Source organism: Octodon degus, unplaced genomic scaffold, assembly GCF_000260255.1.
Source record: "Octodon degus isolate 3935 unplaced genomic scaffold, OctDeg1.0 scaffold00073, whole genome shotgun sequence".
In the NCBI taxonomy this organism is placed as follows: Eukaryota; Metazoa; Chordata; class Mammalia; order Rodentia; family Octodontidae; genus Octodon; species Octodon degus.
Window position 1 is genome coordinate 892,584 of NW_004524649.1, and position 18,709 is coordinate 911,292.

The 18,709-nt window shown below is 53.5% G+C and overlaps 2 protein-coding genes across 2 annotated transcripts in view; both read right to left on the reverse strand.

The window, feature by feature from the left end:
* Positions 1–2,259, reverse strand: part of Mri1 (methylthioribose-1-phosphate isomerase 1) — a gene marked incomplete at its 3' end in the record, with an annotated part of 5,728 nt that extends 3,469 nt beyond the window's left edge. Inside the window, exons 1-2 of the mRNA XM_004635634.2 lie at positions 1,878–2,259; positions 1,004–1,179 (exon numbers count right to left, since the gene is read on the reverse strand). Coding sequence (XP_004635691.1) covers positions 1,004–1,179; positions 1,878–2,248 — 547 coding nt within the window. The remainder of the gene's footprint in view (positions 1–1,003; positions 1,180–1,877) is intronic.
* A 1,083-nt stretch (positions 2,260–3,342) lies between these two features.
* Ccdc130 (coiled-coil domain containing 130) lies at positions 3,343–17,317 on the reverse strand. Its single transcript, XM_023720247.1, has 10 exons — positions 17,256–17,317; positions 14,171–14,342; positions 11,241–11,294; positions 10,229–10,311; positions 8,107–8,162; positions 5,629–5,689; positions 5,024–5,166; positions 4,766–4,938; positions 4,200–4,338; positions 3,343–3,990 (listed from the first exon to the last, which is right to left on the reverse strand). The coding sequence occupies exons 2-10, from the start codon at positions 14,171–14,173 to the stop codon at positions 3,521–3,523; spliced, it is 1,182 nt and encodes a 393-aa protein (XP_023576015.1). The 5' UTR covers positions 14,174–14,342; positions 17,256–17,317; the 3' UTR covers positions 3,343–3,520.
* Positions 17,318–18,709: the final 1,392 nt, after the last annotated feature.

The window sequence follows — 18,709 nt, forward strand, 5'->3', positions numbered from 1 at the left end:
TCTGATTTTAGTTTTATCTTCACTGATTTCCATGAGTTCTGCTTTAGATTTGCTCAATGCTTCTATTATTACACTGAAGTCTGTTGTTAGGCGGTTGAGCCTGTTGAATTTTATCATTATTTCCAAGGGTACCCAGCCTTCATCCAATTTGATCTGTTCCTTTAAAAATTTGTCCCGTGGCAAATTGAAGTCTCCAAAATAATACTCAATTTGATGACAGATTTTGGCCTTCAGTGCAGCAATTTTTTCATTATCACCATTTTCAGCCATTGTGGCTAATCTTCAGGGCCGTGGTCCCACACGCGCGCCGCAGGCTCACCAGCAACCACGAGACCGCCCCACTCCTCAGCGCCGCCGGCCTCACGAACCTGTCAGACCTCATTATATAAGAGGTCTGCTATGCTTTGAGCCCCTGGACCTGAAGCCAGCCCCTTAAGGGTATCTACACTTGGGCTGGCCACATAGCTCAGCGCATTAAAGCACCTGTGAGCAGGTGTAGGGGCCTGCTGTGCTGGCCCTGCCCCCGGGGCGCACTGAGATGCGATTGAGACTGGGTGTGGTGGTATGTGCCTGTAATCCCAGCACTTGGGAGGCTGTAAACAGGAGAAGCACTATGAGTCCGATCTAGTAGTGAGACCCTGAACACCCTGTACACCCTTCCCTAAAATACAGAAAAAAATAAAGGGCATCTATACTAATACAGTTATGTATTGTTTTTGTGCGGGTACAGTAGTTCAGGCTTAGTTCTTCCTTTTTTTTTTTTTTTTGCGGAACCAGGGATTGAACTCAGGCCTTGGGCTTGCCAGGGAAGCGCTTATTCTACTGGGCCGTCTCCCCAGCCCCCTTAGCTCTTCCTTTCTTGTTTCTGGTGGGGGGATTCAACCTTAGGCCTCATGCATATTAAAGCTTATGCTTTCACCACTGAGCTACAGCCAGCCACCTAGTTTCTTTCTCTTGTACCCCAAAGTGGCCCTTTGTTATCCCCCTCAAGATGTCTACTCACCCAGGGCTGTGCCGTAGCCAGCGGTGGCCAGTGTGCCAGTGTTGCAGTGGGTCAGCACGCTCACCTTGCCACCCTGGGGGGCTGCCCGGTCCAGGAGGTGGTAGGCTCCCAGGTCCCCGATGCTACGGTTGTCCCTCAGGTCTTTCTCCAGCATGTCCTCGGCGTAGCGGATCACTCTGGGGCCGAGGACAAGGGGCTCTCAGCACCAGCCTGAGACCTCAGGGCCTAGGCCAGCCCCTCCTGTCCACCCGCGACCGTTATGTGGGGTTTTCCTGCTGGAAGCCCCTTGTTGCCTGGATGCTTTTGCCACCATCACAAATCTGTCACTCTGTGTGCTCATGTGACACACTTTCCCAGCACTTCCTGTGTGTCTGATATAGGAGGGGGCACAGCAGCAAACAAAACAGAAATTTCAGCCCCACTGGCGAGGCAGCACAGCACACTTGTAATCAATCCCAGCTGCTTAGGAGGCTGAGGCAGGACAGTGGGGTGAGGAAGGCAGGGTACGAGCTCATAATAAAGTGAAGGAAAAAAGCAGAATCAGACTAGGGTAATGTGACAAGGGGATGAAAGGGAGCACAGGCTCTTGCAAAGACCGTGGGCCTAGAGCGAGCCTGTAACTTCAGGAACATGGTGTGACTGGGGTGACAAAAAGCACAATTCCTGCAAAACTCAAGCTAAGATGGAGGTGACACGAGGGCCGGGCAGGCTTAAGGACTGCAGGGTTGGGAGTAGGACTAGGGTGCCCACCTGCCCGGAGCAGCCTCCCAGCCCTCGAACCTGGGGGCATGGGACTCAAATATACCGTGCCTCGGTTTCTCCACCCAGAGGTGGTAGCTCCCGCTGGGGCAATGCGTGGTTCGGGCTCCCCTACCTCTCCCGCACCGCCTCCTCGGTGGCGCCGTCGCGTGCCGCCTCCTGGGCCGCAGCGGCCCCCAGGTCGCGGGCGGCGCGGGCCATGTTCACCGCGGTGGGTCGCGCGGTGACGAGGAGGCTCAGCCGGTCGCGCACGAAGGCCGCGAGCTCTGCGGGGCCCGGGCCGCCCGCGCCGGAGCGCAGCTCCACGGCGAGGCTGAGACATCCGACGAGCGCAATGGCGGGGGCACCGCGCACCTTCATGGCGCGGATGGCCTCCCAGGCCTGCTGCACCGAGACCACCGCTTCGTAGAGGCTCTGCTGGGGCAGCAGCAGCTGGTTGAGCACCTGCAGGGAGCCCGGCTTGTAGCGGATGGACTCCAGCGCCATGCTGCCGCCACGCCCACGGATGCCAGTGCGCAGGCGCGCGGGAACCAGCGCAGGAGGCGGGCTCTCGGCGGCTTGCGCGCCAGCCAGTCTGCAGAGTTCCCGGTATCCGCTGGGACAATCCCAGCGTGATAGTGACTTCCCAGGAACCGCTAAGTGGCATGTTACGGGCCTCTGGATGCCACCAGACCTTGTATTTAGCGTGTCTGGGCAGGGGTCAGCCTGATCTTAAACCTCAGGATAGCACTATAAGGATAGCACTATAAGGCACTGGCGGTCTCCAGCCAGAGGAGTAATACTGGTGGACTTGGCAAAGGCAGCGCTGGAGATCCAGTCCTGCCAAGGACGTCTGATTTTAATCCTGGTTGTCTCACTACGCCAAGGCACTGGTTGGGGGACCCCCCTTAGCTCTTTTGAAATAACGGTCTCTTTAGGTTGCCCAGGTTGGGCTTCACTGTGCTATTCCCTTGTCTCAAGTCTCGCAAAGTACTGGAAGTACCATGCTGGACCTCAGACAAGTTCTTTTTTTTTAAACTTTTTTTTTTTTTAATTTTATTTATTTGTGTGTGTGTGTGTGTGGCCAGCTCAGGGGGCAGGGCTGGCTGGCATGTGGTGCTGGGGGATTGAACCGCGGTCCCTTTGCTTTTTGTAGGTGCTTTAGACCACTGAGCCATCTCACCAGCCCGTCAGACAAGTTCTTAACTGCCTCTCTAAAGCCCGTCGTTCCATGTGAAGAGCCGGCAGGCTAATATCCTCAGAGAGGTGGCCACAGATAGCTCCCAAAAGTACATCTTTCCTGCCACACCCCCAGGAGCCGGCAGACAGCAGGGGTCCAGTGGGTGTTTATGACATCCTCTCCAACACTGCGGTGTGGGCAGTGTGCCGCGCTGGTGGACCCAAAGCCGTTCCCAGGGCCATTAGGACTTTTTCGTGAGGTCCCCATGGGCTGCCTGGAGCTTGGTATCTGTCCCACCCTGGCCTCCCCAGGTGGTTCCTGCTGCCTGGGTTCCTTCTGCTTTTTACTTTGCTAAGTTAGGCCTCTCAGGGTCATATGCATCAACTGTGGTCTCAGGGTCCAGACTTTAATCCAAGGCAGAGGCAAAGAACAGAGCTTTAATTTTGGGGTGTTGGGGTCCCACAAGTCACAGGCCCCCTGGGCTGGACTAAATAAATAACTTTGAGGCTGTGGGAAGGCAAGGTGTGGGGAGGCTTATGGTAGGGCCTGCAGCCCAGGAGGGGCTCCTGGAGGCAATCCCTCTGCTAGGACCAGGCCCCTCACTCACTGCTCTCTGAGTCTGAGTAGTCGGCCACCAATGAGGAACAGCTGGGATGTGGGGTGTCTGCTTCCTGGGAGGAGCCTGTTGGGGACTGGGGCTCATCCTGGCTACTCTCCTCCTGTTCCCAATGCACACTGGTCTTGAGGCTCTCAATTGTGCCCCTAGGGCAGTCCTCGGGGGATGCAGGTCCATTCTGGGGGTCCCCCTGCAGCCTTAGCAGCTCTTGGGTTGTGGAGGCATCCGTGGTATGCTGGGGGCTCCCTGGGACTTCCCGAGACCGCCGCCGCACAATGCCCAGGTCGCCCACCGTGATGGGGCTGCAGGCAGGGGGTCCGGCCCTGCGGCCCTGGGCCAGCTTCTTCAGCATGCTGCTGGCCTTGCTGCTGCTGGAGCTGGGGCCTGGGGCAGAGGGGAACCAGGAACGGCTGATGATCTCCGTGCGCTTGAGCTTCTGCTTGTCCTCATAGGCTGAAGGCAGGAGGGACATTTGGGTGGGGAGAGGTGACATTTAGGGATGCAGGAAAGGCTGGTGTTATAGCTCGGTGTCACAGTGCTTGGCAGGCATGCATGAGGCCCTGAGCTCCACCCCTGGGACCCCCCCAAAGCACCCGAGGAAGGACTGAAGCCCAGAGCTGGCTGCCCTGCTCTGCACCACCCTCCTGCCCCAGGTCACTCACAGTCCAGAGTGTGGAACTTGAGGAGGGCAGCCAGCCTGCGGTCCTCCTCGGTCTCAGGCACGAGCGGGATGGCCAGGCTGGCCTTGGCCTGGAGTGCCTGGTCCCGCTCCTCCTCCTCCTGGGCGGCCTTTTTCTTCTCCTGTGGCAGGGACAACACAAGGCAGGGTGAGCTCTGCAGCTAGGGGGTCTCAGCTGGCTCCTCTTCCTGCTCCTGTGAGGGAGGCCTCTACACATAACTGTTGGTGATGGTCACCCCCTCACTCGTCCACCTTAACAGGTCATGGTTGCACTGATGTCTGGGCCAGCGACTGGCTGGGTGCCTGTCTATAGTTCCCACTGATGGAGCTGCCACTCCCCACTAGCTAGTATCACTGTGGCTGGACCTTTCCTGTGTAACATTCCTTGTCCTGTGGGAACACTAGTGTGACACAACTACTACACCCACAGAGGGTGAAAAGATCTGCTTACAGTGGGGACGTGGTACGGATCCTCGGTTCCTTCCCCTCCTCTGAAGCCACCCTGACAAGGCCAGCAGGTCAAGGGCCCGCCCACGCACTCCGCCTTACCCGGAAACGCCTGCGCAGCATGCTGTTGAGCGCGAAGTCGTCCTTCCAGGCGCTCTGAGCCTCCTGGAGGTGGCTCAGCGTGGGGATGGCCTTGCGGAGTAAGCTGCGGTCCGCCTCCCCGTGCTCCAGGCGGAACATGGCATCTGTCTCCAGCTTCTGCTTCTTCTCATGTTCTGCAACGGCCAGAAAAGGGTGGCCCTGGGGCCCTGGGCGCAGGCCTCAGTGTGCCAGGCAGGGCTGGGGGGCAGGTGCGCTCACCTGTGGGCAGCACCTGCTCATTGTCCTCCATGTCCCAGCGCTCCTCCTTGCGCTGTGCGCCACTCACGATCACATAGTCACAGCTGGCGGGGTCGGTCTGCATCTCGATGTAGTTGACACACAGGTGGCATTTCATCCGAAACCTGGCAGGGTAGGGGCAGGGGCCACTCCTCATGCCCAAGTGCTCATGGCCACCTGTGCTGCTAGCCCTGCAATGGGGTCCCACCCTGCTGGGCAGGGCTGTAGCACTCTCCTGGCAAGCAGGGCCCTGGGTTCCATGCCCAGTGGCACAAACACAGACAAAACAGAAAGCTGGAGGAGGCTGCAGTGGACTCACTCCCTCACTCACTCATGGGAAGAGTGCTCCAGTGGAAGGCACACGTGGGAGCGTGGAGGGGAGAGGACAGGGGGGCAGCAGGGCTGCGGACACACAGCAGAGGGGCGGACAACAGAGGGAGGAGCAGGGCCGTGTGAGCCCAAGAGAGAGCTTGGCTTTTGCTGAAGGTGGGAGCCATGTAAGGTTCTGGATGTTCCCTGACGGCAGAATGGCTCAAGGAGAGTATCTGCAGTCCCCTTCACCTGTGCCTTGCTCCTGTTCCCCTTACCGGTAGATGGGGGTGGTATAGTAGTTGCCCACTTTCTTCTTTTCTGCATTGTAACGAACGCCTGTGGGGCAGGAGAGAAAGAGGCTCAGGCCAGGCTATGCCAGCATCTTTCCTCGGGCACAGGTTGGGTCAGGTAGAGCGGCTCTGCCCACATGATGGCCACCTCCAGCAGGCACTGGGGTCCAGTGGGGCAGGACATGTCCTGGGTGCACCCTCAGCTGCTCACACCAGGGGTCTGGATTTGAATCCCAGCTCCACTGCTGACCATCTGTGCAGCCTTAGGCTGGGTGCCCTCCCCTCCAGGTCTCAGTTTCCCCATTTATTCAAGGAGGTGGACTATAATGCATGCTTCACTGGGCTCTCAGCACTGAAGCTGAGGCAGGAATTGCTGCAAATCAGGCCTGGCACTTGGCAGATGTTTAGTCATGGTTGGCTTTGAGCTGGGAGTGGTGACACACACCTCTAATTTTAGCACTAGGGAGGCTAAGACAGGAGGATTGCTATGATTTGAGGCCAGCCCGGGCTACACAGTGAGTTCAAAGCCAGTTTGAAAAAAAAAAAAAAAAAAGCCAGTTTGAATTGTACAGTGAGACCCTTTCTAAAAAAAAAAAAAGTCTTTGTCTGTTACTACTTTTTTAGAGGTGTCAATTTTATTTAATTCTGACATAGGATACAGGGTCTGCCTCTGTAGCCCAGGCTGGGATTACATGTGTAAACAGCAGCACTGGCTCTGATTAAGTAATTTAGATTCATGGCTTCTGACCAGGAGTGATAAAGCATAAACTAGCAAGACAGTCATGTTGTTGGGTGGATAGTGTGGCCTGCCTCAGTTTCCCTTTTCTGGGAGGCCACCTGAGCTCACGGATCTGAGGCTTTGTGTGTGGTGCTGGGCTTGGCTGAGATCTCGGCTTCTGTCCTGGTTCCAGGCCCAGCACACCCTCGGCCGCCATGGAGGTCATCGCCTATCTCTCCTGCCTCATCCACTGGAGCTGGGCCTGGAGAACTGCTGTGATCACCTCTCTCTGGTAGGCCCGCCCTGCCCTGCCCTGAAGGAGTGATGCTGCCTGGAAAGGCCAAGAGGGCTCTGAGCAGATGGCCTTGTTGGCTCTCTTGCTATGCAGTGACATCCCCGGAAACCCTAAGGTCAGATGTGGAAGTTTCCAGAGGCCACGCCTGGAGGCTCTGAGGGCAGCTACTGGGGCACGCTTGGGAGCGCAGCCTGTTCACTGTGTCCTCTGTGCTGGGACCCAGGGCCTTGCGCGCGCGTGCTATGTATGTGTAGGAGCTGTACTCCCAGCACCCCTGGAATGTACTTTTATAATAAACTGGGTTCCTCAAGTCCTGTGAGTCAGTTGAGCAAATTAATGGGACTGAGGGAAGGGCGCTTGGGATCCTGATTTACAGCCTGTTGGTCAGCATAGGAGATGCCCTCCGGGGTTGGCCACTGGGTCACAACTGTTCTGGGAAGGGAGCAGCCTTGGGGACACGGCTTTTCCAGGTGGGTCGGAGGAGGTCCAGTGAGGTCTCCTGATGCCAGCTGCGTGCTTGGAGGGCAGGTGACAACCCCCTCGGGTCAGAAGGGGTGGTGCTGATGGCTGTGGTCTGAGGGCAAAGGGAAGCCCAGACAGTGTCTTGTACAACAGAAGTGGAGCCAGGAATTCAAAACGTCTGCCCACCAGCTCAGGGCTGTGCAGCTGGTGCTGTGGACCATCCTGGCCCTGTAGGCCACGAGCAGAGGGAAACAGCAAGGGCTGTGGCAGCTGGCCTTTCCCAGCCTTTGGCTCAGGTGATGTCATTTTTTCTCTTGGTGGTATTGGGAACTGAATCCAGAATCTTTTGAGACAGGGTCTTGCTAAGTTGCACAGGCTGTATGCAAACCTGTGATCATCCTGCCTCAGCCTGAGGGCTGGGATGAAAAGCCTGCACCACTCTGGGCTTTATTTTTTCATTTTTATTTTTATGTGTTTAGTACAAAGTCTCCTGGGTCTCACTACAGATTGAACTTGTAGTGATCCACCTGTTTTCAGCCTCCCAAGCACTGGGATTACAGGCATGAGCCGCCACACCCAGTCTCAGTCACCATCTCGGCACACCCTGGGGGCAGGGCTGGCACAGCCGGGGATCGAACTCTAGCTGCTGAGTCTGCCTAAGCAGACGCTTTAGCCTGCTGAGTTCTCTGGCCGGTCCCACACTCTTGGCTTTACTAAGCACCTTCTATACCGTAGGCCCTTGCATTGTCGCTTTTATGGAGAGGTAAACAGAGGCAAGATAGGCTCAGTTGCTTGCTGAGGTTTTCTCAGCCCAGAAGAGGGAGAGATGCATAAGAACCCAAGTGTGGCTTCCTAATCACTCTGCATCCTGGGTGTCAGTCCCCCATTCCTCATCAGGAGCCCCCGAAGGGGACCGAATCTTGCAGTGCCCAGCACCTCAGGGCTCCGCATCTGCAAGGCTGAGCAGTGAGTGTGGTAGGGAGCTCACCCATGCCGATGTGGTTCTTGCAGCCGTCACACCAGATGTTATATGGCATCTCGAACCTACAAGGACAAACGGTACTCGTTTATTCCTTTTCCAGAAAGGGTCTTGTTACACTGCTCAGTCCTCAGCGCCTGGGTCCAAGTGTTCCTCCTGCCTTAGACTCCAGGGGAGCTGGGACTACTGAGTGCACCAGCAGTGTGCCTGGCCAGATAGCACCCTGCTAGCACTTGTCCTGTTGGGACTGTCCCTGGGCTGGGACTAATTGGAGGGGTGGGTGATAGAAGCCAACTCCAATGGGTGTGGTTGTGGTCCCCTTGCAATGGACATAGGGAGGGAGCAGGTAAGGAATTGGCACGATTCCTGTCACACGCTGGGCCTCCCCAGCGTGACAGGGACCTGGGACCAGTCACTGTCAGCCTCCTAGGGTACTGCAGTGTCTTTAACACCTCCCTGTGTCAGGGAGACACACTTGATTTATATTTTTGCAATGTTGAGGGTGAAGCCAAGATACTCAGGCTTGTTTGCTAAGCAAGCACACTCCCGAGCTACATTTCCGCGCCTTTAACATCTTCACACAAGGTCTTGCTAAATTGCTCGGGCTGGACTAGAACTTGTGATCTCCCATCTCAGCCTCCCCAGTGGGTGTGGTTACAGACAGGCAACATCTCACCCAGCTCCTGGACACTGGAGCAGAGAGGGCAGCTGAGTGCTGCTCAGGGTTTAGTAAAGCTGCTGTGTTGTCACTGAGCAGTCATGCAGTCACCTGGTGACAGGGTATATCCCGAGAAAGGAGCCCTTAGCTGACTTGGTCATGTGAACACAACAATGGTGAGCTGGGTGCGCTGCCACAGCTGTCACCCCAGCATGCTGGAAGGCTGAGGGAGGAGTGATACAAGGTAAAATCTGGCCTGGGCAAATCAGAGAGAACTTGACTCAAAAATAAAAACATGGCCAGGGATATAGCCCAGTGGCACAGTGCCTGCTTGTCAAGTATGTGGACCCGAGTTTGATTCCTGGTACCAAAAATAAAAAAATGATGGAGGTAGCACAGGCCAGACCACAGCATGTGAACTGGGGCAGTTGTGGAGCATAAAGAAGAGGCTTTCAAGGTGACATTCAGCACTGTGGCTCCCAAGGTCCCTTTTGGGAGCAGTTGTCTTTTATATTGCTCTTTTGAGACAGGGTCTTCACATGTAGCCTTGGTAGGCCTTAAACTCGGGCGATCTTCCTTCCTCAGCCTCCTGAGTGCTGGGATTACAGGTGTGCAACACCACGTCCAGCTGGGACTTGGCACCTCACTTCCTCAAGGGTTACTCCCCAGTGACTCTGCGACTGGGTCTTCTGCTCAGGCTCAGGGCTGAGAGGAGACTGGGCTGGCAGTCCCCAAGGGAAGTGAGACATAGCAGGGGGAGGAGGGCAAGGGGCTGGCTCCACTGGGGTAACACAAGCAGGCTTTTGCTCTCTATAATAAGTCAGCCACCAAGGTACAGGCTGGAAATCAAAGACAAAGGTGGAGGAAGGGCCCCGGCCATCCTAGCATCATTTGTTCTTTGAGACAGGGTCGCTATGCTGCCCACACTGCCCAGAATACCTGGGCTCAAGCGACACCTCTGGCTGGCCTCCCAAGGAGCATGGCCCACACCCGTGCCGGCGTGCCCAGCCCTGTCTGTACCCACCTCACATCCATGATCTCTGCCCCACTGCCAGCCCAGTCTCTGCAATTCATCTTATGGAGAGGCGGTACCCACCCCCAACCCTGGAACCATGACCCACTTTGGCCAACCCAGGAGCAAGGAGGGGCAGTGCGCCAGCTCTGGGTCTTGGTCTGAAGAGGCCCTGCAAGCTGCTGTGGGCTTGTGTGTGAGCACAGGCAGCTGGCTAGAGGATGAGCTGCAGCATGGATGGAGCTCAAGGCCCTGCTGGACCAGCCAGTCCTAGGCCAGTTGCTCCCAAAGATGTGAGCACAGGTTGGCCCAGCCTTCCAAGTTCAGCAGGAGCAGCCAGATTTGTCAGTGGTAACAAATGATTTGTTTTTGTTTTTGTTATGCAGCAATAGCTGACTGACACAATGACTTTCTGCTCTATGCAATTACACTGGGCCAATCAGGGGGTGCCAGGGCCTTACCGGATGATGAGGATGCCTTGTGACAGCTTCCGAGCCCGTTCCCGGAGTGGGTGGCTGTTGTGGTATCGGTTGAGAGAGCCATGCTGTGGGCAAGGGTGAGAGAGTCAATCAGCTCTGATAAACTGGGTCCTCAGGGTTCCCCATGTCCCCAGACTTTGGATCAGCACGTTCCCAGGCTAGAGGCCTCCCTGTTAGGTCTGGCAATGCAAGGGGCAGGCAGGGCTTGGGGAAGCTTGTGGTTAACTTCAGGAACACAGCCTCCCTTGGTGTCTGCGGGAGGTTGGTGCTCAACCCCCAGGGTGAACCAAATATGTGTATGTTCAAGTCCCTCCTGTGATGTGGTGCAGTATTTGTGTAAAGTTTGTACACATCTCATATGCTTTATTTATTTAGTTTTTGAGACAGGGTCTGGGTGTGTGGTTCAGGTTGGCCTTGAACTCACTATGTAGCCCAGGCTGGCCTTGAACTCATGCCAATCCTGCTGCCTCAGCCTCCTGGGATGACAAGCGTGTGCCAACACACTTGGCTCATCTTATATGGCCAGTGATTCTGTGAGGTGAGGTTTTCTTTTCTTCTCTTCTTCCATAGCCAGGAGGAACCTGTGGTCACAGTCATACAGCTGGGATGCTTAGGTGCTGAGCTGGGGACAGACAGCCCTGCCCTCGTGGAGCAAGGGTTCTGGTGGGGGAGATGGTAACACATAGGGAAATGACTCATGTGGGAGGGGCATGTGACAGAAGAGCGTGGTTGGGGAGGACCTCTGTGAGGGGACCTGGAGGAAGCGCGGGTCAAGAGGATGATGCACCAGGCTGTTACAAACACACCAAGCCTGATGCCAGGTACGGAATGATGCCATCGAGCAGAGCCCTGCATGTCACCCAGGAGGGAGACAGCCGAGACTCGTGTAGTGAGTGGGGCAGAGAGGCCTCGGTGGCTTCCGTCCCTCCTCAGCCATGGCTCTGACTCTAGGTGTGGGGATGATGTGGGTCTCTCTGAAAAGGGGAGCCCTTACCTTTGCAGGGTTGAAGTCCGGAGGGTAGTACTTGTTGACACCTTTCCTTTCACCCTGGAAGGAAGAGAGACAAACGGCATGAGGCACTGCCAGCTGGCATACCCACTGGAAGCCTTGAGGAGCAGGAGTGGGACCTGGGCAGGGGGACCATGTATGGTGATGACATGGCCACTGGCATGAAATCCACTCCTGGGAAGATCCCGTAAGCATCAGATTCTTATGGCAGTGCCCTGCGCATTTACTGGGGGCCCACAGGTGGTCCCTGGCATTTTTCTGAGATAGAGAGGGTCTTGCTATGTAGCCCAGGGTGGCCCTGAACTCATGAAGATCCTCCTGCCTCAGCTGCTTGAGTACAGGCCTTCTTTTTTTTTTTTTTTTTTGTAATTTTATATATTTGGTACAGGGTCTTGCTAGGCAGCTTGGACTCATAGTGATCCTCCTGTTTTAGCCTCCCCAGTGCTGGGGTTTCAGGTGTGCGCCACCATGCCTAATCTCCATGGCTGGCTCGGGGTGCCTGTGGTGGGGCCAGCACCGCATTCGGTACAAGGGATCAAACTGGGTCCTTACACTTGCCACGCAGGTGCTCAGACCACTGAGCTATCTCTTCAGCCCCTGGGTTTACATTTTTATTTTTTATGCTGAGGATGGGACTCAGGGCCTTGTATGTGTTACACGCTCAGCAAGTACTCACCACAGCACCATAGCCCTAGCTCCCTGACCTAAGGTTTCTGACTTTATGACAGTGCAAATGTGACCTGGTTTCAGAAGCTGCTGTCCTTTGAGTAGCTGCTGATCTTTTCCAGGCTAGTGATGTTCCATATTGTTCTCTCAGGATGCTGGACAGAGCCAGAGAGCTGCAGCCCCGAGCCAAGAGGGGAAATGGCCAACCCCCACAGTGTGCAGTGCTGCTGAGTGGACCCCGTGCATGTGTGCCCTGCTATATTCTCAGGGCATGATGGGTTTGCTGGGAGGCAACGCCATTATAAGTTGAGAGACGCTTCTGCTTAACACTGGAACTATGCAAACACTAGTGGCACATAGCTGTAAGCCCAGCACTCTGAGAGGCTGAGGCAAGAAGACTGTAAATTCTAGCCCAGGGCCGGGGAGATGGCTCAGTGGAATAAGTGCTTCCCTGGTAAGTGCAAGGGACTGAGTTCAATCCCTGGTTCCGGAAAAAAAAAAAAAAAAATTCTAGCCCAGCCCAGGCAATTTAGTGACTTAGTGAGACCTGGTCTCAAAATAAAAAGTTGGTGTGGTGGCGCATGCCTGTCATCCCAGCGCTGGGAAGGCTAAAAGACAGGAGGGTCACTACAAGTCTGAGCTGCATAGCAAGGCCCTGTACTAAATACATAAAAGTAGGGGCTGGCGAGATAGCTCAGTAGAATAAGCGTTTGCCTGGCAAGCGCAAGGGCCTGAGTTCAATCCCTGATTCTGCAAAAAAAAAAAAAAAAAAAAAAAAAAAAAAAGGTTGGGCCAGGTGGTACATGCCTGTAACACAGCACTTAGGAGACTGAGGCAGAACTGACATGAATTCAAGACTAGCATGTGTTACACTGTAAGTTCAAGGAAAGGATAAACTCTATTGCAAGATGCTGCCTCAAAAAAATCTCAGAAGCAGGGCCAGGGAGATGGCTCAGTGGAATAAGCGCTTCCCTGGCAAGCGCAAGGGCCTGAGTTCAATCCCCGGTTCTGTAAAAAAAAAAAAAAAAAAAAAGAAAAAGAAAACTGCTGGGGATGAAGATCAGTGCAAAGGTGTGAGTTCAAGCCCCAGCATCACAAACCAAAATCAATCCATACAGCTGAAAAGCACTGATCCTGGCCCAAGTCTCTCTGTGAAAGCTGGTGACTGCCCAGTGAGGTGACCTAAAGCCCCACCAGGGCAGTGGCTTTCACACGTTACTTGGTGTAGCCACCTGGGGGTCTCTGGGGCAGAGCCTGGGCTGCAGAGGACCTGCTGGGTATGGCACGTGGTGTGGGCTATTCAGAGGCACCAGAACACAGGGCTCTTGCACGGCCAGGACACTCGTGGCACCCCTAGACAGCCAAAGGCAGACACGATCCACATGGTCACCAGCACAGGAATGGAAGGAAGAAACATGGCCCGAGGCTGGGTGTGCAGCTCGTGGCTGCAGAAAGCACCTGCCTCCCACCTGATTCTCAGCACTGTGAGAGAGATCGAGGTTATGGCACATGAACTTCATCTCATCTAAAAAAAGAGAGAAAAAAATTTCTCCAGGTAGACAGGCAGAGCAGTGCACATCCCTGCAATTGCAACTACTGGGCAGGCTGACGCAGGAGGATTGCAAGGTCTACCCCATTCTAGGCAACTTAACATAGCACTGTCTCAAAATAAGAAATACAGGGGCCGGGGAGATGGCTTAGTGGAATAAGTGCTTCCCTGGCAAGCGCAAGGGCCAGAGTTCAATCCCTGGTTCCGCCAAAAAAAAAAAAAGATACGATGTCAAAATAAGAAATACAAAGGGCTGGGGATGTAGCTCAGCAGTACGGCACCACTGGTTCAATCCCCTGTACTGCAAAAAAACAAAGCAAATTGAAGAAAGTAAAACAAAATAAAACTCTAGGCGAAGATTTTAGTGCCAAATGAAGGTTTAGAAATACTTCATCACAAGAGCACGGTGGTGCTTGCCTGTAATTCTTGTACTTAGGAGGCAGGAAGATGGCAAATTTGAGTCCTGCCTGGGCAACTTACCAAGGTAGTGAATCAAATAAGAAATAAAATAAAGGTTGGGGATGTAGCTCAGTGGTAGGGTACTGCTGGGTTCTCTTCCTGGTGGTGCAAAGAACAAACAAATCTAGAAAGAATTCAACATCTGGCTTAGAAATTACCTTACAGCCTGGGAAGAGGATAGGTGCAACTTTAGGGGTCTGACAACAGCATGAACCCCAGGGAGCAGGAGGCTGTCACTCACCATCTTGGGAGCTGTAACTGGTCCTCACCCTCAAGGGGGCGGGGTCACGCAGAAGATGGTCCAGTACTGCCCTCCACAGTCTGGAAAGGGGCCACAGGCTGTGAGGGGTGGGTGGTGCTGGCTCAGAGGAGCCTCTTGCCAGGGAAGGAAGCGTCCAAAGAGCAGTGCTCACCTGGGAAGAAGGTGAGAGGAGAGGGAAGGCGAGGGGGAGGGGAAAGGGGAGGGAAACGGGAGAGGAAGGGGGAGAGGAGGTGGGGAAGGAGAGGGAGAGGGAGAGGGCTAGTCAGTTTTGTCCACTCTGGCTGACAATGCTTTTGCCTCTGATACCTTTCATCTCTCTGCCCCCAACCTGGGTGACCTGGGCCAAACCCCCTATCTCCTGCCTAGACCCTTGCAGTCCTGTCCCCTAGCTGTGTCCTGTCCCTTCTACCTGCTCAATCCACAGCAGGCAGAGGGGCATCTTTCACTTTTTTTTTTTTTTTTAACATTTATTTTATTTGGTACAGGGTCTTGCTACACAGCTCAAGTCTCTCATTTCTTAAACCCTTCCAGTAATTCCCTTCTTCCTTCTTTTGTAGCATGAATGAATTAAAAAACCATAGCCCAGGGCTGGGGTGAGAATGCGTGAGACTCAGGATTCCATCCCTAGCACTGGAAAAAGCAAAGGCTGATGTCACGGACACAGAAACTGGAATTTCACAGTTACTTTCTTTTTTTTTTATTATTTATTTATTTTTATTACATTTATTTATTGTGTGTGTGTGTGGCCAGCTCAGCCCACCAGGGGGCAGGGCTGGCTGGCATGTGGTGCTGGGGGATTGAACCACGGTCCCTGTGTTTTGCCAAGCTTGTTTCAAGTAGGTGCTTTAGACCACTGAGCCATCTCTCCAGCCCCACAGTTACTAACTTTCACCAAATATTCTTCTTTTTTTATTTTTTCCCTGACCACTGGACCAGGCTAATTCCATCCCCTTTAAAATCAAATCTGTGTGGCCACTGCCTGCCTCTCAGAGGTTCCCTCCCTCTTCCAGCCACATGGGCTTCCTGGATGTCCCCACAGGCCACACACGGCTGGCCTACACCTGCTGATCCTGTACCTTCTTGTCCACTGTCTTGACTGCTCTTCCCACAGCCCCCTGTTGTTAGTCAAAGCCACCTCCGGAACCCAAACTAGCACTCCTGGGTTGGAGGTGGAGCTCAGCAGTGGCGCAGATGCCTAGCATCTGTACGGCCTTCAGTTCAACATGTGCAGCTCAAAGGAAAAAAAATTAAATCACTTCTTCCTGGGTGGTCTTGTCACATCATCCTGTTTCTATTTATTGGTGTACGGGCTGTCTTTCTGGTCAGGTTATGTGCCATAATCCCCAAATCCAGCACAGTGGCTGGTCTCTGATGAATCTAACTGGGTAATAAAGTCAGGCATGGTGGTATATTCCTGTAGTCTTTGAACTCTGGGAGCTCGGGCAGGAGGGTTGAAAATGAAGCCCAGACTTGTCAACTTAGTGAGACCCTGTCTCAAACTAAAACAAACAAACAAATTAAGAAAGTCTAGGATGTAGCTCCGTAAGAAGGCTTTTAATTCAATCCTCTGCACCTTCTACCCCTCCAAAAAGAAAGAAAATAAAGAAGATAAACAAAATAACGAGTTGAGGTTCCAGTACAACCCATGTCTGACATGGTAAAATACCACAGGTAGATGAAATGGGACATTATTCCCAATGTTTGGAGAAGACATTTAGGTCAAATAAAGAAAAATGTAGCATATAACAAGGAAACACACTGCACAGCAAGGAATGAAGACTGGTCAGTTTTTTCTGTCAAAGGCCAAGCAGTAAACAGTTCTGGCTTTTTGGCCCAGAAAGACCCTGTTCAACTACTCAGCTGTGCCTCACACCAACAAGAGGACAGAACTGGTACACAAACATTTTACTTTATCCCCCCCAACCATGAAATATGTAAAACCATTTTCAACTTGAGCATTGTACAACATCCTGGATTTGGCCGACAGGCCTTGTTCATTGGCCCCTGCATAGGGAATCCAGAAACCCGGTGTCTGATAGTAGCAACCGGTCAACCTGACTACTTGTGGTCTGATGTTCAGAGCACCAGGCACTGTGGATATTCAGTCTGACACTACAAATTTGGCATGAGTTCTGTTACTGTTATCTCCAGGTAATGAGCGAGGGCAGGGGGGGGGGGTTGTGCTGGACGACTTGGGTAGCATCAGAAGTTGCCAGCAGAGATTCTGACGCAGTGGGGGCAGCGGTGGTGCAAAGCCCCGGATGAAACTGTCCTGCCACCAACCTGGACCTCTCTTGGTCTTGGGTGGGAGCTTTCTAAGGTCCATTCCACTCTAAAATTATTTTGCCAACGAAATAACTTAAATGCCAGGCTTTGGGGTCACAGCTTCCCGGATTTAAATCCCAGCTTCATTCTTCCCCAGCTGGGTGGCCTCAGGCAGAGCGTGGGTTCCCCGGAAATTGTATTCTCACTGGAGAACAGTGGATAGAGACTGGGTTATTGTGAAGCAAGAAGTGCTTGCATAAAGGAAAGCCTCAGCTAACAGGAGCTGTGCGTTTGTGTATGCGTAAGGGACTGAGACTTAAGATGATTCTGTCATCCTAGCGAAAGGCGCCGGGGAGGTTATAGGTTGAAGTGGAGAAATCTGGTCCGCAGGGCCAAGGGTTCACTACTGCCTCCGTCAGCTAAGGGCTTGAGCTGGGCTCTCCAAATGCTGCTTTTCAGCTGCCTGGTTTCCTCGTCTGGAAACAGGGGTCTACAGAAGCACTGAGCTGCCAACGTTGCTCTTAAGGCTCAGCAAAGTGTTTAGGAAGCCCCCAACGCCAAGCTAAAGGCTGGCAATTTTGGCTATTTCTCACACCCACCGTCTTAGAAGCATCGTTTTACACAAATTTAGGGGCCTGCAAGTTTCATTTTCTAGAGGAAATCTAGGAGCCCTACGACGGACGTGACAGGGACCAGAGCTGGGTAGGAGACCAGGGACTTGGGTCAGGGATCGCAGTGGAGACCCCGGCCACCTCCAGTACAAGGAACCATGTCAGCCCGCCCAGCCGCCCGCACTTACTTGCCCTCCGCCTGACGTCACGCAGCCACTGTGCCCGGAAGTGAGCCCGGGGGGCGTGCAAGTTTGCGAAGCGCCCGCCCCTCGTGACGCAACGTCTGCGCCAGGCAGCAGCGCCGCACTGATTGGCTCAATGGCATATACGCTTCTAGAGTAGACCAATCCAGGCTTGTCGAGACTCCCGCGTTCTACGTCACTATACCCCACCCGCCCGCCCCGCCCACCAGGCGAGACCCAATCCTAAACTGTTCCCTGACCCCGCCCACTTGTTTGGGAGTAAATTTTACACGTTCTTGAAGAAAACTAGGGCCTCGTTTGTGCTAGACAAGCGCTCTGCCAGAGGTACATCCTTAGCCCTGGCTTTTGCACTCAGTGAACTAAGAATTGTTTTTCCATTTTAACTGTTTGGGGGAAAGAACTGGGGATTGAACTCAGGCCCTTGCTCTTGCCGGGGAAGTGCTTATTCCACTGAAGCATCTCCTCGGCCCCCTTACCTTGTGAAAACGATAAGAAACTAAACGTTCAGGGTCCATAAATACAGTTGTATTGGAACACAGCCACATCTATGACTGCTACAAGGCAGAATTAAATGGTCACAACAGACAGTATATAGGCCAAGGAGCGTTAGCTATTTACCACCTGGCCCTTTATAGATGAGGGCAGAATGTTGCTTAGTGCCTCCAAATGGCCGGGCTATGCAGAAACAGGATCAGGCTGGCCTTGAACTGTAATCCAGGCTGGTCTCCAACTTATGATGATCCTTCTGTTTTAGCCACCCAAGTGCTGGGATTACAAGTGTACGTGCACCACACCCATTTTGAATTCACTTTTGTATCATGTAGGGCCTAACAGAATCTCTTTAATGGTTCATTCAATAGCTGTTTATTCGCAGTGCTGGGGATTGAACAAAACAACATCCCAGCCCTTAATTTTTTTTTTTTTTTCCAGTATCGGGACTGAACCCAGAGGTATTCTACCAGTAAGCTACATTCTAGCCCCTTTTGAGACAGGATCTTCCTAAATTGTCCAAGCTAGAATTTAACTTTCAACCTTCTTGCCTTTGTTTCTCTGAAAGCTGGAAAAACTGGCAGGAGCCCCCGAGCCCCCCGAGCCCCCCGAGCCCAGCTCAGTGGCTGTTTATTACATGTCTTCTATATGTCAGGCCCTGCAGAGTCAGAAATGGACCCTTTCTTTCTTTCCTTTGGTGGAACCGGGGATTGAACTCAGACCCTTGCGTTTGCCAGTCAAGCGCTTATCCTACTGAGCCATCTCCCCGGCCCCAACGGACCCTTTCTTCCACTGGCAATTTCTCCAGGGTGCTGTGAGGAGCCCTGATTACACTGATACTACTTTACGACATGGTCCAAGTTTTAGTCCAGTTCTCGTGCAGTCATGGTGCTCACCACTTCCCTTGCCATTCTCAGGACTCAGATGCCGCCTCGTAGGAAGTGCTGTTT

Bases quoted from the DNA above. Each gene is read 5' to 3' on its own strand.
- Ccdc130 (XM_023720247.1), bottom strand. The intron at 10,312-11,240 runs GTAAGGGCTCCC...CCTTGCCCACAG, and splicing joins CGGACTTCAACCCTGCAAAG to CATGGCTCTCTCAACCGATA. The intron at 3,991-4,199 runs GTGAGTGACCTG...TCCTGCCTTCAG, and splicing joins CAAGTTCCACACTCTGGACT to CCTATGAGGACAAGCAGAAG.